Raw genomic sequence first — 13531 nt, 5'->3', positions numbered from 1 at the left:
AAAAAACTACAAAATCTTCGATCTGTAAAAAAGTCTGCTGTAAATCTTATAATTTTTGTCATTTCCTTGCCCTAATAACTTAATCATTATTTATAAGAAATTATTTAATAAGTAAATATTGTGAATATTATATCGAAAAAACAACTACTGAGTTGTTTTTTCCAACATGTCAAAGTAGTATACAATGTTCTTTTCGGCGGACTATTGTAAATCCATTAAATTTACTGAATGTCCTATACTGGACAGTTGTAAATAAAAGAGTTAATAAAAAAAAAAAATTCCTTGCCCTTTCAACTTTTAACTTTCAAGTTTTAGTTTGATATAATGCAGCAGTACTTTTCAGATATTCGAATTGCAAACATGGTTGCAGATTACCCAGGAGCAATGGGGAATAAATATGTTTGCAAATTACAGTTGAATTACACAAATAAATGGATCATTTAATTGAAACTCAATATTCATTCAAGGTAAAAAGGGCCGGAAACGACTGAAATTACAAGATTTTGATTATTATGCAAAAGAATTACTAGATCGGAGATTTAATCATTTCTTCATCCTTTTTTTTCAATTTTTTGCGATTTCACCTCCAATTTTGGTTTTAGTTTTGTCTTCAGCGCTAAAAACTATATCGGGAAACATATGTTGCACATCCAATGCAGCCATTTTTTTTATTTTGTGAACCAGTGTTATTGGTGCAAAGTTATACTTCAATTTTATCTCCAGCGTAAAAACTAGACAAGTTCAACATAACAAAATTTAAAATTTATTTACCTGACAATAAATTTCTTTCATTTCCAAACATGTAACAGATTTGTCTACCACCGACATAGGTTCATCGCACTGGGTGCTCATATCAAAATGCTTTATTTTACCTTTCGTTCGTTGTATATTAACTTCTAATTTGCTCAGACGACATTGTAATGAACTTTTCGAGTTTTTCACAGTTTTTAATTCATCCTTAGTTTCAGATAACTGTCTTTGCGAAACATGAGCTCTCTCCTTATAGGTATTCAATATAGAACTTTTATTTAAGTTCAAAGTCTCTGCACGAAATAATCTAACAAGAAACGATGATTAATAGTTTTTAACAACAAAATAGGTTAATTTAATCAAAAAAACTCTATTAAAAATCACTTAACTAGCAATTATCAAATCGGTTATAACCCTATACTGATTGTGCCTTAGGGCAAATTCTAGAACGTTTAAAAACCGATTTTGTACATAAATGTACAATGAATATTATGTGAAAATGTGAATTGAATTTCAAATACTCAGTTATTGGTACATAATGAATTGTAAGCCTAGCACAGAACTTTATAATAATTCTGATGATTTGATATTTCAAATATTGATATATTCTTTGCTACAAGACCTATAGGCATTTATTCACGTACGGTTAAACTCTTGAAATTGTTTTAAAATTATAATATGATAAATTGAACATGCAACAACTTACTTTTGCTGAAGTTCCTTATTCAGAGATAGCATTTGATTTAGGTTCATCGTCTGCTCATTGAGAGCAATATTTTTCTGTTTCAATGCAGTATATAATTGTTTATTCGCAGCTTCATATTCTAATAAAGTAAAAACATTATGTCTTTTATTATTAAATTAAATATGTTGAGAATGATTACTGGGAAACTATAATCACAAATTAAATATTAAAATTCCTTGAGTTATTATCGCCATATTTACTCGACTATTGCAGTCCTTAGGGTAAAGCGGGGCTTAAAGGTCCACCACCATTTTATTAAAACCAAGTAAGAATATTTTTTTAACGATACTATTTTAAAGTAGTCGGCAGTTTTTTGGTTCTGTTATTAGTTTACGATATCTGAATATAATTTTTTGGAACAGGCGTTATTTAATTGTTTTATATGATGTTTTGTTACTTTTAAGTTAGATTCAATAGTCTTTTATTTAATTTCTATAAAGCTTATATATAAAACGTAAATTAAGCCAAAAAAACCACTCTCCTGGGGGTCTCCTCATCAGTCAGTTTCAAAAAATCGATTTTTTTTTGCTTCAATCGTTAGATTTATTATTTAAGAATATTCTTGCAATGTTTGAGAGTCCAACTCAAACTAGTTTAAGATTTACTAAAAATCCAGTACTTTTTTTAAAAAAAAGTTAAAAATGTTTAAATTTCAACTTTAAGCCGCCATAATAGTCTATGATGTGCAGAAAAGCCTTCTGAATAAAGAAGTATTTCCATTTTTAGTTTCAGATAAAAATTACGGGCTGTACCTTGCACGCAGTTTGAGTTGTCAATCGCGAGCTGCTGCGCAAGATTGTTTATAAATCAGCCATTTTTATTTATTTTGACATACAATAAACTTTATTTTGTTGAATAAATATGTGTTCAAAACTATGCAAAAGATCTTTTGTTTCTCTTGTTGTTTTCATGTTCAAAAAAAATACGAAAAATCCATTTTTTGTAAGCTACTGATGAGGAGATCCCCTTAATTAAATTAATAGTTGTTCCAACTCTGCTGATAAATATTTTTGATGCTAGATACTAGATCAGAGTTATACACAGTGTGATCTTAAATGTGCTTATAAAATTTGTATTTTGCATTGGTTACATGATGAAGGTTACATTGTTTCGTAAAATCTCTTTAAAATTAAAAATAAGACTTTGGACCTCTTTTAGTCTGAGATAAAAAGGGACAGAGAAAATAAAAAAAAATAGCGAAAAACCTTATTTCTATAATTTAGAATTATCCGATAATTTTATTGCACATAATTCGATACTTGATTGTTCCATATGTATTATATGTTGTAATAAAGTTCATTTAGTTTAGACAGTATATTTATTGAAAGTCAAATTGATCCATTGTGCCGCGCTCTGTCTTATAAAACAATTGAAAAAATAGATTAAGAATTATAAATCTTAAGAAAAACTGTAAAGAATAGGCAAGACCTAGATAATACTAACGATTATACATCTTTAATAAATAAATTATTAATTACAATTACAATGCCTTGAAATATATTATGGGAATAAAATGGTAAAACGAATCTTTCTAAAATTACGCACAGTAAATTATGACAAACCTTAACCAAATTCTTTTCAATTAGAACAAAATCAAATCATTATTAAAGAAATTATTTATTGTAAATATTTATATTGATAGTATATGAAATAGAATTGTTCTTTGACTATATTCGATTTAATTTTGATAGACATACCATAACTTCATTATCCGCATCACTTGACTTTAACTTCTTGTTATTTTCCGTAAGATATCTCGAGGCATCCTTCAATCTAATAACTTCAACTTTCAATCTAGATATAGTATCTTGTAATTCACAACAGACCTTGTCACTCTCTACAACTAACCGAGTTGATTCTTCAAACTTTTTCGTAATGTCAGCGACCTAAACTAATTATGTTACAGACTAATAAACTAAAAAAAATTAAAATCTCCTTATTAATAATCATACCTTATCCTGCAAAATTCTGTTCTCTTTTTTAAGTTCTTGGATTTCATTTTCTTTTTCCATGATATACTTTTTGGATAATTTTAACTTATTTTTTAACATATCGCACCGTGATGGAATGCTCTCAATATTTTTAATGCATGTTGTTAATTGATGTATGTTGGTTTCTAGAGATTCGTGCAAGGATTCGACCAATTGCTGCCTATAAGTTTTGAATTTGAATAAAAAACACAAAAGGAAAAAAGGTTCTAGGGATGACTATTTTATTATGAGATATAAGTGGTTTTATCTTATAAGTAATTCATTGCCGATTTTTTTAAATTTCATGTTACATATCAGAAAAATTAATCGCAAACCCTCCTAGATGTTTTTCGCATATTGTTAAAGTTAAGATAAAGTATAACAATAACAACAATTTCGGCTACACTTGGTTGTAGTATGCCTGTAAAATACATACCAATGTTATGGCAAGGCTATGTTAGGAAAACCTTTCCATACTAAATCATTCTAAATATTGACAAAAGCCACGTGGTTGCTGTGCAATCAGGCGTTTTTCTCAGGTTGTCAGATAGAACACCTAACCTAGAACCCGCACAAATGTCAAAAAAAACGAAGGTAACAGGGTCTATCTGATCCAGCTTCATAACAAACAAGTGACGATGCAGTTCATGTGCAAAACAACTGAATGCACAGCAAATACATGACATTTTGACAGTATTCAGTATGATTCAGTAGCCAGTTAGAGCGTAACATGGCCTTGCCATAACATTGGTCTTTTGTGCGGCAGAATCGGCCCATAAGTTATTGACTTCAAAATCACAGCATTTTGAAACGTCGCAATACTTTGTATAGTATTAACTTGTTTCGATTACGTCTATACTGGCAAATTGTTGGTAGAAGTAGTTTTCCAAAAGAATTTTTGGCTGGCGCTATATAGATTAATTTTCTGTTCTTCTATAGAATTATAATTGCATATGAAAAATTGTTGATTGAATTAAGACATAAATGAAAAACATATCTTAAGCATACTGCCCAAAATTCCCTATAAGAAACTCTTTAAAAAATGATATGTCTAATATATCCAGAATAAAATACGTTTTCATACACTTTTGACTAAATCAGTATTTGTAAGTATGGAAAAATAAGTATTCATTTTATATATATACTAGCAGCTGCGCTGATTTTAGGTTTAGAATAGTAATTATACAATTAATAAAATTAATACAGACCAAAGACTAATGAAATGTCATACTTTTCTGGATCAAGGTCTTGGTCCTTCTTCAAATTTAAAAGAATACTTCGTGTGTGTCTCAATTCATTCGTAAAGTCAAATATCATTCTTAAATTCAGTTGTTTTGGATCCTGCAGAATTATTAGTAATATAAATTTCTGCCTTCAAAATCTAAGTAATCTAAGTAACTTACTTACATCAATTATCATAGAAGCAGCTGCGTCAAAGACAACTTCATTGCATGTTTGCGTTTCAGTTGCTACGAATTCGGTTAAATTGCTTACATCCATATCAGTTTGGGTCTTTACCGAAGATTTACTCTGAGACCGCAATAAACTCTTCTCCCTCAAATATTGCTATAATGTTTGAAATAGACAACATTGTTTAATTTCACATACATCGCTTATTGTTATATATATATATATATATATATATATATGTATATATGTATATATATATATATATGCTTATTTATTAATCACTTTGATTATTATTATCAAAGTATTATATAACGAATAACTAATAGTTATCTACGTTTTTCGGTACAGCTTCGACTCTAAGACGCTGTGTGCATAATCTATATAGATTTTGTTACATCTGTGATTAATATGTTTTGGAATACCAAAAACCTATAATCGAACTGCGTAAAGACAGCGTATTTCAACCACTTTATAATTGAATTGCGAAATCTAGATAAAAGCATGAGTTTTTCATACTATATACGAAAATAGCGCAGTGTGTTTACGTTATTGTTAAGAAAGCTATAATTTTAAGTACCCAGTCATTTAGAAAAAACCTCAGAATCACGGCAAAGGTTGTTTCTTCTGTGTGATAAATATCAATGAAATAAATTCAAACAATAGAAGCAAATGGCCATACCATACCCCACAAACTCAAAGGTCTTTGGACCTATTTACGATGAGCTGCATGATTCCTATTAAAACTAATGATTAAAAAACCAGCGTTGAAAGAGAGGGCGGTGTTAAAAACGGATATATTTGATGATGCCCAAATTTAAAAGTTCTAGGATGCATCAAATTTTATTACCCACGCTCTCATTTATTATTTAGAACAGTTTTTAGAAAATATCGGAGATTTTAGCGAAGAGCAGGCGAGCAAATTCACCAAAAGAGCAAGACTTTAGGGAGGTTGGACGTCTACATGATGGCTGACAATTGTTGAAGCTTATGACAAAATCAGTCAGGTCTTGTCCACGCACAAAAATTATATAAAATGATTACCGAAGGCATAAATAAAATAGTAGTAATTTGAGGGAAAATTAGCACATCAGTATATCTCGAAAATTAGCTATTAGCAAAGATCTGATACTTTTTTTAGAAATCAGTGGCCTCGAATTACTTAATAGCCTCTTAAGAAAAAAAAAATTACTATTTACTAGTGTTCTTCATTGTAAAGAATCAAAAATAACAGCACTTATGCATTGTTTTCAATTCGAAGAAATTTTTATACTCAAAATAAAAATGAGAGTTTGCGGCATATTTTGAAATAAACCAAAAAATAAAGAAAAACATTACATATGTATATAAAACGTGCAAGTTTTATATAAGCTAGCTGTTAAAATGCTTAATTTTGGCTAGATTTTTCGCGCTTTTAGAGACTATATCAGAATTTAGAAATACTAAAAATAAATGTTTAACAGACAATTTAACAAAGTGTAACAAAAATATTTTTATAATATTTAACTTTTCCCGCACCTTTGATTATATCAACACTCAGCAAGATACTTTGGCCTGGATCTCTTTTAAAAAATCTAAAATAAAATTTTCTTCTCGTTAGGCGCAATTTGAAGGAATTTGTTTTAAACAATCTGCCTCAAAATAATTGAAGGTGTCTGCAATTAAACTTACATTCAATATTTAACAGATACAGATTAATGTAATCTAATCCGCCTTTGGAATTTTGCATTCGGTAAATTTTTTAATTCATAGCGTATTAATTTATATAAGCATACTCATTGTATATATCATTTCCAGATATTTGATGCGTACTTGCAATTTTATTATCAAGCAATTACGAAGGTTTGATTATACTTTTCGAATAGTGGACCAATATTGGTTTTAGAAAAACCAGGGTTACAAGGTAAAATCAGGGACTGTTTAGCGGCGAAACCGGGAAAATATAAAGGGTCCATAACAAAACGAAAAACATCGCAAGGCGTCCATGGCACAAATAAGTATGGGAACCTATGATCCAAATTGATACATTTCTCATTTAGCATTTCTCTAATAAATATGAAATATTTTTGATTTAATGCAGTAATCAAGGAGAAGGACAGTTTCCACATTATATATATGATAAACATATTTGAGATCTAAATTTTTAATGAAAGGCTGTTCAAGATGGATGTCGAAAGAATAAAATATAATACTTAATAACCATAGGCGGAATAGTAATAACTCTAGTACTTCATTAATTTCATTATATAACTCATAAATATTTAAAAAAATGCTTTGACAAATAAGGTAAATAGAACTAGGTTTATACGTCAAATATAAGGGCAAGCGTTTTTTTTTTTAAAAAAGATGTCTGAAGTTATTTTAAATATCTATATCTATTTAAATATGAATGTGAAATTGTTGTGTTCCGTTGAATTATTTGAATAGCGGATCCAAGGTTGCAAAAGAAAATACATAACACTTAATTAAATAGTGAATTATAATCAAATAACATCACTAAAATATGTAGATAATTTTGATATATCTTAAACTCGAACAAAGTATGGTAGGTACCTGTAACAGTTCAACGAGATCGTATTGGATGTCGCTAACAGTCTCGTTTTGAGCACAATTTTCTATATTCAGCGGTTTCTTGGCTGTTTTTCCAATGTCCTCTAAAAAGAAAAAGGAATATTAATATAAATTAAACTAAATTCGTAATACATTTTTTTATAACTTATTAATTATTAGTTTCCCGTAGGGCAAGTTTTAGTAAATATAGTAAAATAATATAATAAAAAAATAGAAAATGAAAATTTTTATATATTTTTACGTTTCACAACCTTATGAACATTTTGGCATACCTTAGAAAAAATGGATGTATGTGTGTGTGCGTGTATGTATGTGTGTGCGGATACAAATTTTCGTCGACGATTTCGGGAACACGGATGAAGCGATTTGAGTAATTAAAAAAACATTCGATTCGTATTTATAAGAAGACGTGCTGATTAGTTAGGTCTAGCCGTTCCGAAAATATTGGGCAAAAAGTGCTAAAAACGGTAACTCAGTTTTTAAGAGAACGGAGCGTCCGATTTGAATAATTGAAGAAACATTTTACTTGTATTAACAAGAAGAAGAACTGATAAAGTTTTCATGAAGGCAGGTCTAGCGGTTTCGGAGATCTGGTAAAAAAGTAAAAAAAATATGATCATTAGACATACGCACATCAAATTAACAGATATTTAATAGAGATTTAGAATAAGTATAAGTACATTCCTATGGATTCTGTACCAATGTTTATCCGTTAGATGAAGACGCGGCGCTTACTCGTTTCGATATTTCGACTCTATGCAGTTAAAGCAGTACAATTGCTTTGAAAAAAAGTTCAGAATTTCCAAAATATTTCAAAATAAATTTTTCTTCAAAAAGTCTTTTTTTTTCAAAAAAAAAGTAAATTTTTGTCAAAAATTTATAGTTTCTCAAAAATCTAATTTTTTCAGAGTAATTTTTTTTCATAAATGTTAATCTTTCTTAAAAAAATTTTTTTGCTACGGGGAAGTACCAGCAATTTGCCTTAAGGCGCGATGTCATGCGCCCCACTAGTTATACTTATGACATAATAGACATGTATTTACATTTATGCAGCTATAAATACGTTCAGGTTATTAATGGATTCGTTGGATAAATGGGATTCTTAAAGAAAATTTTATGGACCAATTCTCGGATAAAATAGGCATGTTACAATAATGCGATGTTACAGGTCTCTATTCGTATGAGTTGGTACTAATGAACACTTAAATACTTAAAACCTAACTTCGCGCATGTGTTATCAGTAAGATCTCAAAAAGAAGCACTTGCGATAAAATTAGTTATGTTATAAGAAAGTCATGTTATAAGATAGTCATGTTATAAGATAGTCAAGTTATTTTATCGTAAGAAGCACTTACGATCAAAATATTCTTTAGCGTTTGTGCGTTTTTGTGAGTAAGATTTTGTGCGTTTTGTGAGAAAATACATAGCAAATATTTTATCCGAGAATTTGTTCCTTATATTTTTCATAATTTTAATAGTATTCTGTCGCATTTGACAATAAGACCTAAAATAAAGTTTATTATAAATATAAAACATTATCTATTACTTTTTTATGCCATTTTGCTTTTGTAACCAGTAATTTGACTTGAACTTCAGATTTTAAAAAAGAGACTCAGAAGCTATTGTAAGCTCAATTAATAAATTTAATATATTAATTGGATATTAATTGATTGCGAACTAAATACAAGCTTATTGAAAGTTAATATTATCTTTTTATTTCATTCATAGAGTTTTTTTGATCTTTTCGAAGGGTTTTTACGCTGTTTTTTTATAAAAAATAGCAAGACTAGTTGTAAGTAGCATTTTGCCTTATGTGAAGCATTAACCTCCCGATAGGTATTTAGGTGAAAAGTACAACTGTTATTACGAAAATAACATATTTACTTTCTCTAACAAATTTTTGAACTGTTATTTCGATCTGTAATTGTATAATTTGTTTAACACATTTCATTTCAACTATTTCGTGTTATAAAAATGCATTTTATTGAAGTGTGGACATCAACTATAATCAGTAGATACCTACGAAACACCACTGACATAAATATTCTTCGGCATAGATTCTGATTAGAATCGCTCAAGCATACGGCGAAATTCTAAACGTTGATGATTTTTTATAATTCAACCGTTTTGCGTAGACTTATAATATTTTAACTATTATATAGTATAGTATATTTTTTCAGACTACAAAGTCAATCCTTATACAAAGTTTCATTAAAACTTGTCATTTTTTTTTTTAATTTAAATTTAATTACGAAGAAACAGTATGGCCGAACTTTACCAAAATCAATGCAATTCCCAAAAAAATATCGTTGGTACAGTTTTTGAATTTTTAAAATCACTTAAAAATTGTGGGCTGAATCGTGAATGAAAACTTTTACATTATTCTGCTAATTACAAGAAACGGCTTCAGCCGAACGTCGCACAAAACTAAAATAAATATTTCAGCTTAGATCACTTAAAACAAAAACTTAACTACTTTGTAAATTTTTAAATAGCGAAAATTGCTTTTTTTAATCACGGGTAGTGTAAACCTGCGATTTAAACAAAATTAGTAGTTGCGGGATGATTAAGGGCTGACATTTTTTGATGATTTATGGCTTTCGGTATATCATGTTGGCGAGGTGGCCTCATAGTGATTAGTATTGAGTGATTAATAGAGTTAAATCTTTCCAAAATCTCGCACACTATAATTTTATAGAAGTTTTAATACACAAAGATTCAAACACGTCCTCGAGGCGATATACGACGCAAAAATATCTCGTAATTAAAATCTGAGTGAAAAATAGTGCAAAAAAACGTAGGACCGCTTGAAAACTTCGCATCACAATGAAAGAAATTTTCAAAATTATAATTGCATTCGGGTTAGGCTTTGAAGCGAATGATAATAATTAAATACTGCGATGAACAAAATGCAAAAACCGTTTATTATATAATAATTAAATCTAATTTGGAGTTTATTTTCACGTTGCAAAAATGTACATTTAAGACAAGAAACCATTCATTCTAACCATACATCCATTTTAAGTAGCTATAAGAACTTTATAAATGCTTACTTAACTTAAACTTGAAACAATTTTTATGCGATTTTTTAAAGTTCTTTGTTGTTTCTTAGCAAATAAAATTTTGAAAAAAAGTCACGTTTCTCATAAAACGTTATATTAACCATAACGAGAGATTTTTTAGCCTGAAATAATATACTATAATATTATAAATATTATTTTCAAAATAAGTTATACATTTTACCTAAATACATTACATTATACTTTTCTTAAAGCAAAAACGATCAGTAAAGAAAAGAAAATTGCAAAAACTTGATTACAAAATTTTGAATAATCTTTACCATATTTTGGTTTACCCATTATTGAATTAAAAAATAAAACTTTTAAAATTACATTCAATTGCAAGAATGTAAGACGTGATAAGGTGAAGTGTTAAGTGTAATTTGGTGAATTATTTGTTATTTAATATGATTTATTATATTTTTGTATTTTTTCACATGTTTTCTTCACAGGCTGATTATTGAAAACAAAAAAACAATTCTTCTAATTTCAAGGCCATTTCATAGTTAGAGGAAAGGTTCATAACTATATTATCACATAAGTAAATGATTCAAAATATTAATTTTACTAGTTTAGCAGAAAATCTGATAGAAACGCATAAAAATCAATATTTGACCGATAATATACGCTAGTAGTTAAAGTTCACTTTGCTGAATAATTTCTTTGAAAGTTTGATGACTAATCTTGGTTATAAAATATCCATATCAAAAGATTTAATATCAAAAAAATTAATTTCGGCAAACGGCACCTTATTTGATCATAAAAATTCTGACTAAAACTAAAATTATAACAGAATGTTACTATTTTATAATATTACCTTGATTATAAAATGCTTGATTGGCAGATTTAGTTCGAATTCCATTCCTCTTGGGTTTCGAAGCACAAACAGAGATGTTGGCAGATGAGTCATGCTGAGTAAGCTATGAGAAATATAATAACAAAATTCAATTTTTAATCGATTTAATTTTTAATTGATTGCTTATATGCCTATATTTTAGTATGTTTGTTCAAATTTCATTGAAATCGCCAAAAAGTTTTAACAATTAACGAGTTAACTATGTTTGACGAGTATATTCGTCATAGAGAAGTAGCGGAACTTTGTGTATTGACAAGCATATTTGTTATGCGTATAAATCTTTGACCTATTTAAATATAACTTCAAAAATTTAACAATATAAAAAAGTTTTTCATAGAGGTTCAGGGCTACTTATTCATTATATTGCTTGAAAAAGAGTAGTTATGAATCTGAATAATTAATAAAACATTCAATTTGTGTTATTGTATTCAATTTGTCACACAACTAAATTTTTAATGTTTTTGTAGTAAATATTAAATATTAAAAATGCTAGATTGAAACTCTAAACTTTTAAGCATTTATAAATCCATTTTGGAAATTAAAAATCATTTTAAAATAGTACAAAAAATATCAAATCTTAGAATAATATATTCAGGTTCAAATCGTATATGTACTTTTCTCGTTTATATTACCCAAAGCTCCATATCAGAAACATGAAATGTATAATTCAAAATATATCCTGAAAAATAATTAGTGAAAGAATTATTTCACGATGTTTGCAATTATGAGCTATTAGGTTTGATCTAGAGCTTTGGAAAAATAATGACCATTTTTCGGTTATTGTGGTTAATTTTTATCAATTTCATCTATTTAAACTTTGGAACCATAATAACATTTCTAAGCAAACAGTTAAAAAATGAGCACAAATGTAATGAGTTTTCAAGAATGAAGTCTTATTGCTGAACTATAAATTTAAAATTGTTAAATCCTATCAATTTTAAGAGTTACGCTTTGGAAAAAAATCTATTAAAGTGTGTTGGATTTTAAAATGCTGAAATACTTGATAATTTGATTATTAAAAAAATTTGAGTAAAAAAATAAAAACCTAAAAATAATACGAAAACGGCTTTTTCGCTCACATTCAGTTCAAATATTTCTCTCTCGCACGTCGAAGTGCAATAGCATATGTCATGTTATTTTTTAGGTTTTTATTTTTTTATTCGAAAATTTTCAATAATAAAATTATTAAGCATTTTTCCCATAAAAATTGCATTTTACGTTGGTTTAATAATAAATTAAATTATTATTCAATTAAAATTAAATATTATTTCGTAAAATCCCTTAAAAAGAAATAGAAAAAGATGTTGGATCTGCTTGCTCCCTGACTGTCCCTTCTTAAACGCGCATTGGTCAAAAAGGAAATGAAGACAAGTTTTAGAAACATAAAAATAAAAACATATTTCTATAAATAGAAACTAGGAATTTCACTGAACATAATTCTTTATATACAATATAGTATAGATTTAAAAACAATTTTTAAAAGCAAAGGATAAAAGATATATGACCAGTCATAACATTGATTTTTATGAGGTCGATATTAGGAGAAAACCGTCAATGTTTGAAAATCCATAACAAAAGTATTTTCTTTCGTTGGTATAATGTTTTTGATTTTGAGCACTCGTGCATGGTTTGCGAGACCTTAATATAATTTTTAGCAACCATATTTAATTGTTTTATAAGATGTGTTGTTAATTTTAAATCAGATTCAACAGTTTTTTTATAACACTTATGTAAAAGCTTATAAGTGGATGGGGTTAAAAGGATCAACTGAAGCTTTACACTAGCAAAGGCGTAAATAATAAAACAGTAAATCAAAATGTAAATCCAGTTAAAAGAAATAATTTCACACAAAATAAATTAAACTAATATTTATTATTCCAACTTTGCTTATGAATATTTCTGCAAAATGCCATACCAAGATTATATTTAGTCTCTGTAAAAATGTAACCATAAAACTTATATTTTGCATTGGTTTAATATTGTAGCTATTATTACGTAAAATCCCTTTAAAATTAAAAAGATATTAAACCTATTGCTTATGGCCGTTCTATTTTACCCCACCTATGAAGTGAAAAAAAACCAGGTGACAAATTTTTGAAAAACAGCAAAAACACATTTCTACGATGATGTATATGTATGTGACGATATGTATTATGAATAAGCTTGGAGTTTT

The 13531-nt window shown here is 28.1% G+C and overlaps 1 protein-coding gene across 1 annotated transcript; it reads right to left on the bottom strand.

The window, feature by feature from the left end:
• Nucleotides 1–1535: 1535 nt before the first annotated feature.
• LOC113367325 lies at nucleotides 1536–12002 on the bottom strand. Its single transcript, XM_026608937.1, has 8 exons — nucleotides 11991–12002; nucleotides 11320–11422; nucleotides 7426–7526; nucleotides 4873–5031; nucleotides 4697–4806; nucleotides 3448–3646; nucleotides 3193–3381; nucleotides 1536–1574 (listed from the first exon to the last, which is right to left on the bottom strand). Exons 1-8 carry the CDS (start codon nucleotides 12000–12002, stop codon nucleotides 1536–1538), a joined length of 912 nt encoding a protein of 303 aa, XP_026464722.1.
• Nucleotides 12003–13531: the final 1529 nt, after the last annotated feature.

Source organism: Ctenocephalides felis, unplaced genomic scaffold (assembly GCF_003426905.1).
Source record: "Ctenocephalides felis isolate EL2017-DRISC unplaced genomic scaffold, ASM342690v1 CF-g0.4_SCAFFOLD_01170, whole genome shotgun sequence".
In the NCBI taxonomy this organism is placed as follows: Eukaryota; Metazoa; Arthropoda; class Insecta; order Siphonaptera; family Pulicidae; genus Ctenocephalides; species Ctenocephalides felis.
Note: the sequence above shows the minus strand (reverse complement) of the source record. Positions and strands in the feature narration are given on the sequence as shown.